The 14,251-nt window shown below is 42.0% G+C and overlaps 1 protein-coding gene across 3 annotated transcripts in view; it reads left to right on the plus strand.

Moving 5' to 3' along the window:
• KIF26A (kinesin family member 26A) overlaps window positions 1-12,036 on the plus strand; it is a 102,254-nt gene extending 90,218 nt beyond the window's left edge. For 2 of the 3 annotated variants that reach the window (XM_074868943.1, XM_074868942.1), the window contains 6 exons: window positions 1,226-1,388; window positions 1,944-5,319; window positions 8,800-8,990; window positions 9,440-9,460; window positions 9,867-10,017; window positions 10,566-12,036. In XM_074868943.1, coding sequence (XP_074725044.1) covers window positions 1,226-1,388; window positions 1,944-5,319; window positions 8,800-8,990; window positions 9,440-9,460; window positions 9,867-10,017; window positions 10,566-10,741 — 4,078 coding nt within the window. In that variant the 3' untranslated portion in view covers window positions 10,742-12,036. The remainder of the gene's footprint in view (window positions 1-1,225; window positions 1,389-1,943; window positions 5,320-8,799; window positions 8,991-9,439; window positions 9,461-9,866; window positions 10,018-10,565) is intronic. The other variant, XM_074868941.1, reaches the window with a different exon arrangement.
• Window positions 12,037-14,251: the final 2,215 nt, after the last annotated feature.

Consider the following 14,251-nt stretch of genomic DNA (forward strand, 5'->3'; position numbering starts at 1 on the left):
CTAGAGAGTTTATCAGGTATGGTCATCAAAGGTTGTTATTTCTGTATGCCTTTTTGAATGATACATCTTTTAATTTAAAAAAAAAAAAGACCACCATGTCGCACTCTTGTTTAGCAGAAGTGAACATTTAGGTGTGTTCCTTTATGGTGTGTACTTGACAATAATATTATGTCAAACACACCTGTGGGAGCCCAGCTTAAAAATAACAGCCACATTGTAAACACCTTTACCAGAACTTGGCCTTCAGTCCTTAAATTTAATTGCTGCTGGTCTTCGTGCATTATAACTTTGTGCCGTTGTTATCAATCATGTCATTTCACATATTTATCTAGTGCTGCATCTCAAACAGGTGTTCTTTCCTTCTGTACTAGGCAGAAAGATAATCTCCTCAGGCTAGTTGCTAGGTTTGTGGATGGAGTAGAGGATGGATTGGTTAGAATAGGGAAGGGCAGATCCTCAACTTTGTCACCTGCCATGGTTTAGTGAGCAGACATGACAGTAGCTCCCACATGTTGGGCCAGCTTAGGGGCACCATAGGAAGCAGCCTCTGGGGAGCCCTGAGCTGACATGTCTCGGAGACCAGTGGAGGACAGAATGTCACCTGTCCTGTCAGCTTTGCTGTCTATGGCAGAGGACTTGTATCACCAGGAAAGCCTTCAGAGAGAAATTCTGCTTCCTATTTGCTATGTTAGAGCAGAGCACAGCAGGCAGAATGGAAACTAGATTAGCTGGGGTGGCACTGATAGTATATTCCTGATATCTGACATTGTTATATTTGTTTAGAGATTTCTTATCGTTTCTGTTGACTTAATTTTTCCTTATTATTGAAATTGTTTGCATAGAGCTCACAGAGCTTAGCTATCCAGGTGCTAAGTCTGCTCAGCTGAAAATACAGCATTCGTCAGCTTTTTGGGTAATATGAGCTGAAGCTGAAATAACTAACTACTTATCAATCAATTTTTTCACAATTGTCTAAGTAACAAGTAAAATGACTTATCATACTGCAAATACACAGTCAGATAAATAATTAAAATACCAGTATCTCTGTCTGTGTACATTTAGACACATTTTAAGTGTGGTCAAATAATAGGAGCATATTTCTTATCTACATGTACCATACATGCATATATCCTATCAGAGTAAAAGCACAGCTTGTGGTATAAAAATCTGCAAAAAAAGATTGTGATTTCTTTAAACCATCCTAGTGTTCTCATTTGTTACCCAGGGACAACAAGTTGACAATGTTGTTGAGGGAGTCACTTGGGAACATCAACTGCAGAACTACTATGATTGCACATATTTCTGACTCCCCAGCCAATTATGCAGAAACTCTCACCACCATTCAGCTTGCATCGCGAATTCACCGAATGAGAAAGAAGAAATCCAAGGTTGGTTCACAAACAAGCAGAAATTAATTCATTTGAAAATGAGTTTTCCTAACCTCTCGGTGGGGGAACATGGGATTTCTCGGCGGTAAGAAGTAATACAAAATGCATAAAAGCTCAGGAGAGGAACTGACAAATGACTTGGCACTGAGCCATCATCCCGCCCCCAATCCTTAATCCTGAAATTCCCTTCTTTTTGTTCCAAACATGTATTCTTTCTTTACTTATATGTGGAACTATCTCAAAAGCTCCTATTTGTATTAATTAAAAACCATTAAGGAAGGAACAGAAAACTGTTGAGGAGAAAGATGATGCATAATATTTAATGGAAATGATCTGAAGAGGTGTGATTGTTATATTACTCCTAATACAGTAAAATATGTGTAGCATGACCTTGTTATTTTAATTCACACTAACATTTTTCCAATAGATGTAGTTGTGATAGTACATACAAAGCACAGTATATAGCAAACCTGACCTTTTAATCAATTATATGTACATATATATACTTATATATCAATTAATATTAATAACTTTCCCCTTATTGATCATTTGCAGTATGCATCAAGCTCATCTGGAGGAGAGAGTTCATGTGAAGAAGGGTATGTCCGAAGACCGCCCCATTTGCGACCGTTCCACCCACGAACTGTTGCCCTTGACCCTGACCTTCCTGTCCTCAGTATATCAAGTGATCCTGATTATTCCTCCAGCAGTGAACAGTCTTGTGATACTGTCATCTATGTTGGTCCCAATGGTGCAGCTTTGTCTGACAGGGAATTGACAGATAATGAAGGTCCTCCAGAGTTTGTTCCCATAATCCCATCCCTAAACAAGAAGAGAAGTAAAGACAATTCTGCTATTGGTAGGAGTTCTGACAAGGACCATTTTAAATGCAACACTTTTGCTGAACTGCAAGAAAGGTTAGAGTGCATTGATGGAAGTGAGGAACCCATCAGATTTGCTTGTGGAGAGACCTCTGTTGTGTCCAATTGTAGTCCAGTCCCTGGAGGTACAGAAAATACACAGTCTAAGCTGATAAAGGAAAAAATATCTTCTCCTTCTGGAGGATTTAAGAAACCAATTCCACAAGAAACTGCATCTCCCAAAAAAGGACATAACCTTTCTTTCCAGGCTGTTGCACCAAGGGGTGGCAACGGCAATTGCCATGAAAAGAGCACACCTCACTTGAAAACAGAGCTGCAGAGCAGAGCTGACAACAAAATAATAGACTCAATACTGGAGGGAGAGAGAGACACAATCACTGATTCCCTGCAGTCCTCAAGGTGTAGCCCTTCAAGGAATCCAGAGCAGAATAAGGTCACAGCTGAATGTGTCCTTAAGGAAAAGTCCTTGTATGTGAAGAGACCCTTGCCAAGCCCAGCACCTCCACCTCCGCAGCAGAAAGAGCACGTACCGACCTCCAAGGCTGAGAATTTGGAGCTGGACAATAGCAATGCAGTTCGGACTCCTCCTGTGGGAATGAGCAAGCAGATAGGAAACAAACCTGAGCAAAACCCCATAGGAAGCACGTTCCTGGTTGGTAGCAATGCCCAGAATCAGTCAGGTGCGATAGAGGTACACAGCTTCAGGTCAGCATTCAGAGGGAAGTGTTTTGATCGGGATATACTAACCACCACAGTGACTTTGCAGCAGCCTGTTGAGCTGAATGGAGAAGATGAGCTTGTTTTCACTGTGGTGGAAGAACTATCCATCAGTGGGATTATGGATAATGGAAGACCTTCCAGTATCATTAGCTTTAACAGCGACTGCTCCCTTCAGGCCCTTGCATCAGGTTCGAGGCCGGTCAGTATTATCAGCAGCATAAATGATGAGTTTGATGCTTATACCTCACAGGAGACTTCTACTGGTGTAAATATTGATATTGTCGTGCCCTTTGCTAAGGATCCCTTTACCAGCAGCAGACGGTCCTCCATCAGTTCGTGGCTTAGTGAAGTCAGCATCTGTACGATCGAAAGTGATGGAGCCCAGTCTAGTGACAGTTTCGTCGCACAGTCATCTTACAGCTGTAATAAGTCTGAGGAACCCTTCAACTTGGATTCATCCCATTTATCTGTCCCCCTGAAAAGCGCTCTGAATGACAGTGGATTTTGCTTCTCTGAACTGGAGAGTGAGAGCTTGAGTTCCAGCAAGCTGTCCTCAGGCCTCAGCAAAAGCCCTCAAACCTCTGAAACTACCAAAGCATCTCAGATAAAAAGTGCTTTTTGTGTCACTGATCAACCCATAAAAATAAAATTTAGTAATTCTCGTGATACACCGGTGATAGAAACAATACATTCTAGTCTTCCTAGGAAAACAAAAACTACCTCGTCTCCAATCCACAATAATACTGTGCTCAGCTATAAAGAGCTGCAGAATCCACATGGTATATTTGAAGATCCCTGGCTGTTGCGTACCGATTATCAGTTGCAAGCAAAACCTGCAGACTCACTTCTGTCTCCAAAATCTCATGCATTTGGTACTGAGAAGCAGCCAGGAAAAGCTGCCCAGTATTTTGGTGCAGTATCCAGGCCAACAAAGTCACAGACTATGCTTGCCTGTTCCCAGAGGGTTGTGGATGGTTGTGAAATGGCCTGCAAATCCTCCAGCGGAGCTACAAAGAAGTCAGAAGTTGCGATGAAGATGCCACAGCTGAAGAGAGGAGCCACCACACTGGGAGTGATGCCAGTGTCGCATGCTAACAGTACTTTGTCAGAGGCAGTGACCCGAGGGAATTCAGATGCTCCCTTGGCCACTGGCAGCTTGAAATCATCACTGGGAAAGAAGAGCGCACCACAGAAGTCGACCATGTTGCCCAGGCCAGGTGGGCCAACACCTCCAACACCTCCTGTACGCAAATCAAGCCTGGAGCAGAAACCTGTTGGTCTGGGTAATGGTGGAGGAAAAGCCTCTGGCCTGGACTTTGCCAGAGCTGCCATGCCAAAGGCTGAAGATGAAGTAGATTTGCGGCTGAAAGTTGGGTCTTACTTCAGTGAAAGTGCCAGCAGCAGAATGAACCTGAAGGGCGACCACTCTTTGCCCAAGATGACATCCAGCTTAAAGGTGAAGGCATCAAAGAGTGAAGCCGTGCACCGTTACGGGAGCCACATGTCCCTGGAGAGGTGTGACAGCCTGACATCGGTTGGATCCAAAGGAAGCATGGCGAGGGAGAATGGGAGTGCCAGCAACAGCCGGGCAGCGCGCTCCGTCCCCAGGCTGGGGGTCCCCCCTGTTGCCTCTGGTGTGGGTTTACCACCACACTTCACTGCCCCTGCACCCGGTAAAAACAACCAGGCAAAACCCACAGCTAATCAGAAGGTGCAAGCGAATGGGAATAAAAACCGTGGCCTCTCTGCCAGTGGGTCAAAATCTCTCAGTTCCTCTGTGAAGTCCCTGGCACAGCCTGCAGGGAAGGGCTCTGGCATGGCCCCTGGCGGGAAGGCGGCCCCCCGCTCTGTGCAGCCCGTCAGCAGCAAACCTGGCCGAGGGACCATCATGGGGACCAAACAGGCCATGAGGGCGGCCAACAGCCGCGTGAACGAGCTGGTGTCAGGCGGCTCTGCCAAGGTGGGCCACTTCAGAGGCTCCACCGACTCCGACAGCGGCAACGACAGCGGCATTAACCTCAGCGACGAGAAGTCGCAAATCCCGGTGCTGCCGTCTCCATACAGCAAGATAACTGCTCCGCGGCGGCCTCAGCGGTACAGCAGTGGGCACGGAAGTGACAACAGCAGCGTCCTAAGCGGGGAGCTGCCACCGGCCATGGGGCGCACGGCTCTGTTTTACCACAGCGGGGGCAGCAGCGGCTACGAGAGCATGATTCGGGACAGCGAGGCCACCGGCAGTGCCTCCTCAGCGCATGACTCCATGAGCGAAAGCGGGATGTCCTCACCAGGCAGGATGAGGAGCCTCAAGTCCCCCAAGAAACGATCAACAGGTAAGAAATGAATGGGAAGGCGGCTAAGTGTCCACTGGTGCTCCACTGTGTCCCTGAGGATGAGGGGTTTTCATGGTGTCTCTGGCAAAGAGGGAGAGGATGTTTGGGGGAAACTCAAAGTGGGGAGGTAGACTGCCTGCATGCGCTTGCGTGTGCACACGTATCACTGTGACAGCATCTACTTGTCATTTATTTCACTTCAAAGCTGCAGGTGTGACACAGGTGCTGCAGTGGAGAGGGCAGGAGAGGTGCTGGGTGCCCCGGGGCGCCGGCAGCCTCCCTGTGAGGGAGGAGACAGCAGATGGCTGCCGGCAGACTGGGAGACGTTCCTTCCTCTCTCAGCAGGGTCGGCAGTGAGTGCGGCACCAGGGTGGCCCAAAATGGGAGGGTGTTACAGGTGGGTTGGAAAGAGTGAGGATGCTGGGTGGGTGCTGATGAGTTTTTGTGAGAATTGAGTGAGTGTCAGGGAAGACTGGTGGGAGAAGGGCAGTGAGGAGAGGAGGAGCTCTGCTGCCAGGTGTCTGTGAAGGAATTTCAGTGAGATGGGCTGGGACTGTAGTTTGGAAACCAGGGAATAGGCCTGGAGGGGAGAAGAGTGTTTGTGAATTAACAAAGATTGCTGAATGTGCCTTAGATTACCTAAAGGTAAACCTTAGTTTAGAGGCAGAGCGGTAGGGTGTGTACATAAGATGTAGCAACTCTTACATTAATGCTACCAGCTAATTGCAAAATTATTGTATTGCACTGTAATAGTGTTTTTATAAAGAAATTTAAGAGTGTACATGTGGATACTATAAGCAATAGGAAACCAACTGGGGGAGTTGCTCAGAAGAGGCGTCTCTGGCTCATGTACTGCGCCAAGGCAGACATGTCTGACCATGCCATGCAAAGGTGGGCGTATGAGAACCAGCTCCCCTTTCCTGCTCTCTGGTGCCTTACCTTTTTGCTATCACAGGTGGTGCTCATGTAAGTGCTGACAGTTGTAGGTAGCTTCAAAATCACGCTCATATGACTGCTGTTACGGTATTAATTTTTACAGATCTAGCTTGAAGTCCTGTAGTATTGTAAAGAATTGGTGGCAATGGGTGCCATGTAGCTAATGACCAGCAGTCTCATTCAGCAACTTAAGCACACTGACTGTTGGAAATGTAGTAGGAACTATTATCAGCAATGCGCTCAATCTGAACTTTTGGTTGGAAAGTGGTAATTGTTGTAATCCCTGTAGACACCCATGATGCTTGATTCTGGCAGTAAAACCAAATGAGTTAAACTGACCTAGATCTCATGGTGCTTTCTGGTCAAAGCAACTGAGTTGCTTCAGCAGGTGATAAATCATTTTGGAAACTTAGTGCAACATATGCTGCAGTTCTCCTTCCATAGCATATCAACCTCTTAAACTTTTCCTATAAATCAATATTAACAGCTGTATAAGTTGCACACATATTGAGAAGGCATTACGCACTGATGGATTTGTATTTGGTTTTGCTCCAGGAAATGCTTATAAGGTCTTTAAAAATGACAAACTATTTCTTTTTCCAATTGAAATTGCTCTATATCAGTAAATTATGTATTACTTTTTTGGAGTGCTGTAGTTTGAGACAATAATGTGTTTTATACATGAAATGGAGTTTTCTAGGAAGTTCATGAAACATTTCTTCCAAGAAATATTTGGTGCAGACCCATTATTGGCCTAAAATATATTGTAACCTTTGCAAAGTGTTAGAGATTCTTGGAGTAGCTTACGTTGCTCCAAGTTGTTGGAGTCATGCAGTCTCTGGATTTAAGGACACATCGTACTCCCATTTATGTCACTGGAAACCTTCTCCCCTTATCATTTAAATTCATCCTTGGAGAAGTTAACTTGACCCTGGCTGGTACAGTAGAAGGATATGAAGTTTGTCTGCTTAGTATATGTGTTTGACTGATCAGTTCAGTGTCCTCTTCAGAGGGATCCTGCCGTCAACAAAGTGGTTACATGATCAAAGTTACAGTGGGTGATTTCAGCAGGCAGGAGTATAGTGGTGATTCAGGCTAAATGAATCAGGATTGTGAGAATCGTGAACAGGTGTTGTAGAAGTAGAATCAGGTCTTCCCCTTTCCAGAACATTCTCGTTGTGAGTGTTCTTGTTACTTAGAAATTAGCAAGGATGCAAATAAGAATTAGGGATGTTTTTCTTAAGAATGTGTGAAGCAGGTTACTCTTCAGGTATCTATGGAGGTGTGTTGCTTTGGGGTACCTGCTGGGATTTTGTCTCCATTTCATGTTGAAGTTTGTGGCAGGGCTTACCTGACAGCCTTAACTTGCACTCTGTAGAGGTCTCAGCCCAGGAGTTACTTTAGCAGCGCTGTCCTCTGAGCAGCACTGTCTCGTCTGTTTGATGTGCTCCATTTTGTAAGACCAGAAGGAATAAGACTCCTTACCTCTGAGCTGGTTTTCAATAAGAGGAGGAAATCAGGCATAAATTTATTGTCACTATTCACCCAAAAGCTGCTTATACTTACTGCCACCATGTGATATTTCAGCTTGTTTCTGGTGGCCTTCAGCCCTCCTATTTACCTAGGGATTGGACTGCAGCCTTGTTAAAATTGCCTGACCAGCTCTATGCATGTACTCATCCTTGACACATGTAGTGTAAAGGTCAGTCTTTTAGAGAATGAAGAGAGACTTTATAATCGCAAAAAATGCTGGACACCAGAGTGCCAACTCTTGTATACAAAAGTACCAGCATTTTTGAAGGACACAAGTCTCTGCTTCATGGAACTTGATTCCTAGCAGATGCATCAAGGTGGCAGTATGCTGTTTGTTCATAAATCTGGGAGCCCTCCTGTTGAGGAATTGGTGAGTTTTGTGATTGAGTGCTGGTGCAAATGGGTGGTGATAGGCCTAGACATTAGAGGTGGCTCAGGTTGCAGCTGGGTTGGTTGCTGCCTTCTTACTGCCTCCCAATCCCACAAAGTCATTGGAAACTGCTGGTATTTAACACCTTAAAGCATTAGTAGTACTTCTGGGGGGAACTGTTTGCAAAGAGGTAATACAATGAGAGGGATCTTAGATAGCCTTGCTTAGCTTTAACTGGAGGAGCAGGAGATTTCCAGATTCGTCTTCCATTATCAGTATTGGTTTGAAATGACTCACTATCTCATTGCCATTGTACGGTAATAAATACCATTGTAGCCCACCAAAGAAAAATTAATCCAGGCAAAATATTTTTGCAAGGAGAGAATAAAGAACTGATACTCAGACATCTGCTTTGGGAGAGGAACTGCTGTCACTCCCATCCGTGAACCAAGTGAAACATACTTTGTCAAGACAGTAACTCAATTAGCAGCCTGGGGGTATTTTACTAAAATGAAAAGATCAAGAAAAGCATTTCTTCTTAAGTACCCTGAGAACCTAGACCTTTCTTTAATTCACTGCAGTATGTTCTGCAGTCTGCTAGTCTCTTAGAGTCTGAGGAACACTTGTCTTCTGTATTTTAGGCCTCCAGCGTCGTAGACTGATTCCTGCTCCGTTGCCAGATGCTGCCTCCCTAGGAAGAAAACCCAGCGTCACTGGCCAATGGGTTGATCTGCCACCTTTGCCAGGCACTTTAAAAGAGCCATTTGAAATTAAAGTTTATGAGATTGATGATGTGGAACGATTACAGCGACACAGACAAGAGGAAACTGAGGTCAGCACATATTTTACAACAACTGTAGACAACTTAAATTACAGTATACAGGCAGAGTCCTTGCTTGAATGCCAGAATGGTGTTCAGGAAATTGATTGCAATTAAAGCACTATAATTATTAATTTTACAATTCATATGTTGGGGTACCCTTAACACAGAAAATGAAAATGATTACTGTCTAAAATTAATTGTGTCTAACATGACTGATGGTGTAAATGGAAGTTACCAATGAATACATTATGAGAAGACTTTATGCCTGGATGATGAAACCTGAGAGGCTTCCTCAACTATAGGGTCATTAACTCTTTATGTAAATGACAGGATTCTATTAAATCAGGGCTACACTGATTTTAATTTAGTTGTAATTGGCAAAAAATTCAGCTAATTCTATTTTGGAGACCAGATTTCTATATTCTTCTGATGCCTTTTTCCCATTTCTTTCATAATAGCCTTTCCAGGATGTTGAGAAGGTAGGAATGCTTTTAAGAAAATAAGAATTCATATGTTTTAGGATTAAATATAGCTCTAACCTTATTATTAGACTGTGTTTATAATTTGCACTGCTGGAAAAAAAATTGCTCTACAAACAGTACTAATTTCAGAATGTATTGAGAGAGATGTTTGCTAATTCAGAGAAGTGCAACAAATGCTCAAGTGATGTAGCATGCTGTTCCTCTAGTTAAGAAGCCATTAATGTAAACTTCAAATAAAAAAACCCCAACCCCAAACCAAAAAAACCCACCAACCCCATAACCGAACAAAACAATGCACCTGCTAACTCTTACAAATAATGAGCTGGGAGCAATATGTGTCAAATTGTTGGAGGTCAGCTCGTAACAGGCAAATTCATGAAATGGCCTTTCTGTGTCTTAAAAGGGTCTGATGTATTTCCATACCAAGCTGAAGATACTAGAAAGGCGCCAGCAGCGAATCAGAGAAGTAAAGGCAAAGCATGAATTTTTGAAGGAAGAGTTGGAAGAGACAAAGGGCAGGCTGATGATGGATCCAAATAAGTGGAAAGAAGACTGTAAGTATTTTGTGAAAACAGCAGTATGATCAGCATGTAACAAGTTTTCAGCATGTGAGCAGTCCCACTGAAAAAGTTAAGCACTTGTTAAGATGTTTTGCTGAATTGAGCCCTAAAATGCTCTGTGACTCCGTTCATGTTTCTGTGATAGGGGATTTGTTCACTGCCAAGTAGTACCAGAAATGAATAAAAAACCCCCTCCAAAACAACCAGAAGAGAGTGTCAAAACAATGCAGAGACTCACTGTGATGCTTGTTAATGTTAAATATGTATATAACCTTTTATTATCCTCCTCTCCAAAGAAGGAAAAAATGTTTCTATATCCATGTTACAGCTGGGGAACTGAGGCATGCGATTTGTTCACAGACTGAGTGCTGTGCTATACTGGAGCCTCAAGGTAGAGTTTTGCATCTGCTGAACAAAGCGAAAAAAATTTCTTAGTTCAAGAGAAATAAAATTGTACTCTACATTATTGGCTCCCTTGTGCCAGTGTTTTGCTATGAGCTGTTTCTCTTACTCACTGATTTTTTTTTTTTTTTGTCTGGCAGTTGAAGTGGATCCTGATCTCGATAAGGAGTCACAGGAGTACCTGGAGGCACTGGAACAAGTGACAGAGGAACTGGAGCAGTGTGTTAATCTGTGCAAGTCACATATCATGATAGTGACGTGTTTTGATATTGGAATAACAGATGCGCAAGATGGAGTAAGGGAAGTGGAGGTTTGAAGAGAGGTTTTTTAGGGGACTGAAGGAAGTGAAGCTGGATCGTCTGACATGAAGAAGTAAAGAGATAAAGTAGCTGGGAAGTGAAGGAGGAACGGTGAAGATTAAGAAGCAACAATGAATGTTGTGAGAGAAGGAAACAGCTGAGGAATGGGAATGTTCATAAATCATTTGGTGCCTCAATGTGACTTGAACTGTACAAAGATAAAAGTAGGATCAAGTATTGCTTCTGCCAGAGGGAAGCAAAGAAATTTAGTACAAACCAAGATGTTAATTGACAAACAAGCGTACAATGGAAGTGCCTTTACAGTTCATTTGGTTTTCATTTTTGTATTTGGTGCTAGAATTAAAGCCAGCAAACCTAAGCAGACCACAAAATGTATTCCTATGAAATATTTTATACTGTATAGTGTATTTATGACTATATGTAAAAAACAAACAACATTGTAGCAAAAGCAATAAGTAAATTATGTTTTCATACCTGAACTTGCCTTCTTGTTTCATAGAAAAGCTGTTTTATGTAGCAGAATTAAAATTGTATTATAATTTTCTTGGTTAGGGTTCAAGATATTTTTATGAACATTTATCTATTGAAAAGGTGTTTTATGGCATTTTGAGATGATTGTTTTACCTTCAGGTTTTGTATTATTACTTTTTCAGATCAAAATAAATGTTTGTTTTCCATTTTATATATACATATATAGATATATATTAACTGCTTACCTACTTCCGTGGTTACTAACCTCACTTTTCACAGACCTTGTCTTTCTGGAGTCGTAAACTTAATGTGAGGAAGTCTACAAAGGGCACTGTGGTTTGTTTTGGTTTTCTTTTTTCCTCTGTGACTGCAGGAATTGAGAATTATGTTTATTACCAAAACCATAAAACAAACAAAAAAAAAAGGAACAAAAAGTTTTTGTAAATGTTAAGTTAGGTCCATATTTTTATATAGTTTTGACTATAAATATAGCATTTGCATTTTGAACTTTTAAGACAAATAGTATATCTTTTTACAGTTTTTCTAAGGAAGGCAAACCCTCAGGATCAAGTTTATACATGCTGCATGAGATTTTGTGCTTTTTTGAAGGAGGCCACTTAAGTGTGGGAACTATTGATAAATTGTTGCCAAACAAATACTTTTGAAAAGGTTTAATAGTGTATGTAATACCACATTTCATAATGAATCATATTTTCTAATCATCTTCCTTTTTATGGTTTTTTCAAATCCTTTGTACAAATATGTATTATAACAGCTTGCTTCAGTTTTTATCTGTGAATAAAAGATACATCTATTGTTATGATTGCTTCTTGCTATGTTCATGATTTTAATGTTTGGAAGAGGGAGGGTGGCCTGTGGTATACTGTATTAAGTGTAATATTATATTATCCCTTGCCCAAGAGAGATAACTGGGAGCAGAGTTTTGACATTAGTCATCACAAACCAATCAGGAATGAGAGACAAGACACCAAGGGGTAAAATAAATAGCGATGATAATACTTATATTCTCTTAGTACTTCATAGTTTACAGAACAAAGACCTGCGGCTCACATACTTGTTTTCCCTGATGAGATAAAGCAATTAAAAATGGGTCTAAAAATGCAAGAAAATTTTAGTAACTGGAATCAAGCCCTAGGCCCTGTAGGTCCATCATAGCAAACAACTACATTCATTTCTCTCTGACACTGCTATGTTTGCTCTCTGGTTAGACAGTAGCTGAGCCTGGTCCTCTCATCTCCCACTGATGCTGGCTGGAGTAACTCCAGGCAGATTTAATGTAAAGCTAGTGCTTCTAATGACACCATCTTGAGTATTTTCCAGCTATTTGGCCAAATGGCCTTTAATGTGTGAAATTTTTCCCTCCCTCTTGATCTCCCATTATGTAGCCCTAACAGCATGGCATCCAAGCACTGAGTTCTCTTACTGTCACAAGAGGCCTGTGAGAGGGGGTAAATGCTTTCCCCCTCATTCTGCAGCTGGAGAGGTGGGAGAGTGAGAGCAAGAGTTTGATGCTTAAATATCTTTGTGACTTTGCATAAGTTACTAAGGATACCCTGCTCTTACCTACTTCTCTGTGATTTATCCCTGGACAAGGTTGTACCATATCTGTTTACTGACATTTGACACTGCGTTGGGTTGTGTGCAGGGGAATGTGGCATCTAGAATTTCTAGAGGATCCCCTTGCTGATATCCTTGAATACCAGATATATTTATTAAGCTGTAAATTCCTGCTATATTTACTTGTGTGCAGAAAGTCACAGTTCTTCCAAAGATGGAATCAAAACCATGCAGTGATTCAATACATTGTGGTTTGTTTTTTTTTTTTTTCAGAGCAAGGATCAGATAAATAAATACAATGAAAATAAAAAAGACAGCAGCATGCTGAGGGACAAGTATTTCTTAGCCAAAGGGAAAACCTCTAAATGAGAGGGCCGAAGGAGAATACGTTCATGGGGAGCTCTGCACTGTGGTGTTAGGTTTTGTCCTCTGGAGATGCACATCTTGGTGGTGCTGCTGCAAGGTGAGTTGACCTGTGGTAGCCTCTGAGCACTGCCAGTGCTGGGCTCATAGTTTCTTCTAGGTAGCCTGTAACCCCCTCTTGAGTGAACACAGGAGTTTTTTTCTTTTATTTGCCAGCCACTTCATCCTCTCCTCAGAGGTCTTCATTGTTTCTCCTGCACTCTGGCAATATTATAGTCCTCTGAAATAAAAATCAAGCCACTAGTCATCCATTCCAACTGTTAGAAACCTGACAATTTGTTTAAATATTCTGCTATATAGTGTTTCCTGATCAGGTCCACATCCTTTGAAACTTTCTCCTTAATTTCTAACTAAGGTTATGTTTGCCACAGAGTAGCAAAAGAGACATTTCAGGGCTGCTTAGTTCCATGTCAACATGGTAATAGCATGCACATTAAATGCATTTAGCCTCTGGCTTGGTGACACAAAATAAACCTGAGATGCAAAATAAGGTGAGGCGCTGACAGATGAAATAGCAGACTTTTCCCTATGCACATGCATAGTTGTGGAGAGTAAATTATCTTTCATATCTCAAGACCTTAGAGCCTGTAATATTCCTTTCTTTTTATTTACTTTTGCAGTTGTGTCCAGTTAAAATTTATACAAATATATGCTTAGTTTACGATTCAAGCCTATTTTGCAAAAGGCTTAATTATATAAGGTTACAAATGATAATTGCAAAATTAAGCTGGATGCTTTATTTTGTTAATTTTCTATTGAGATTTCATGATTTAAAATAGCCATTAAATTGCACACTTAAAGATGTGATCTTGTTGAGTTTGTTACAGTATCAAATAAAACCTTAGAAACCCACTGGTGTTGGAGAACTGCCTGAGTTACTTTTGGCAGGGCTAATTCGGACTAGAATTCTTTCTCCCTTGGTTGCAGATCTTCCCATGAAATCTCTCACCTCCTCCTTGCTGAGGCAACCCTTTCTAGATCCCTTGATGGCCCAATTTACCAAGCAGCTCATATCATGCTTATTTCCTGGCAAC

This window comes from Strix uralensis, chromosome 4 (assembly GCF_047716275.1).
Source record: "Strix uralensis isolate ZFMK-TIS-50842 chromosome 4, bStrUra1, whole genome shotgun sequence".
Classification (NCBI taxonomy): Eukaryota; Metazoa; Chordata; class Aves; order Strigiformes; family Strigidae; genus Strix; species Strix uralensis.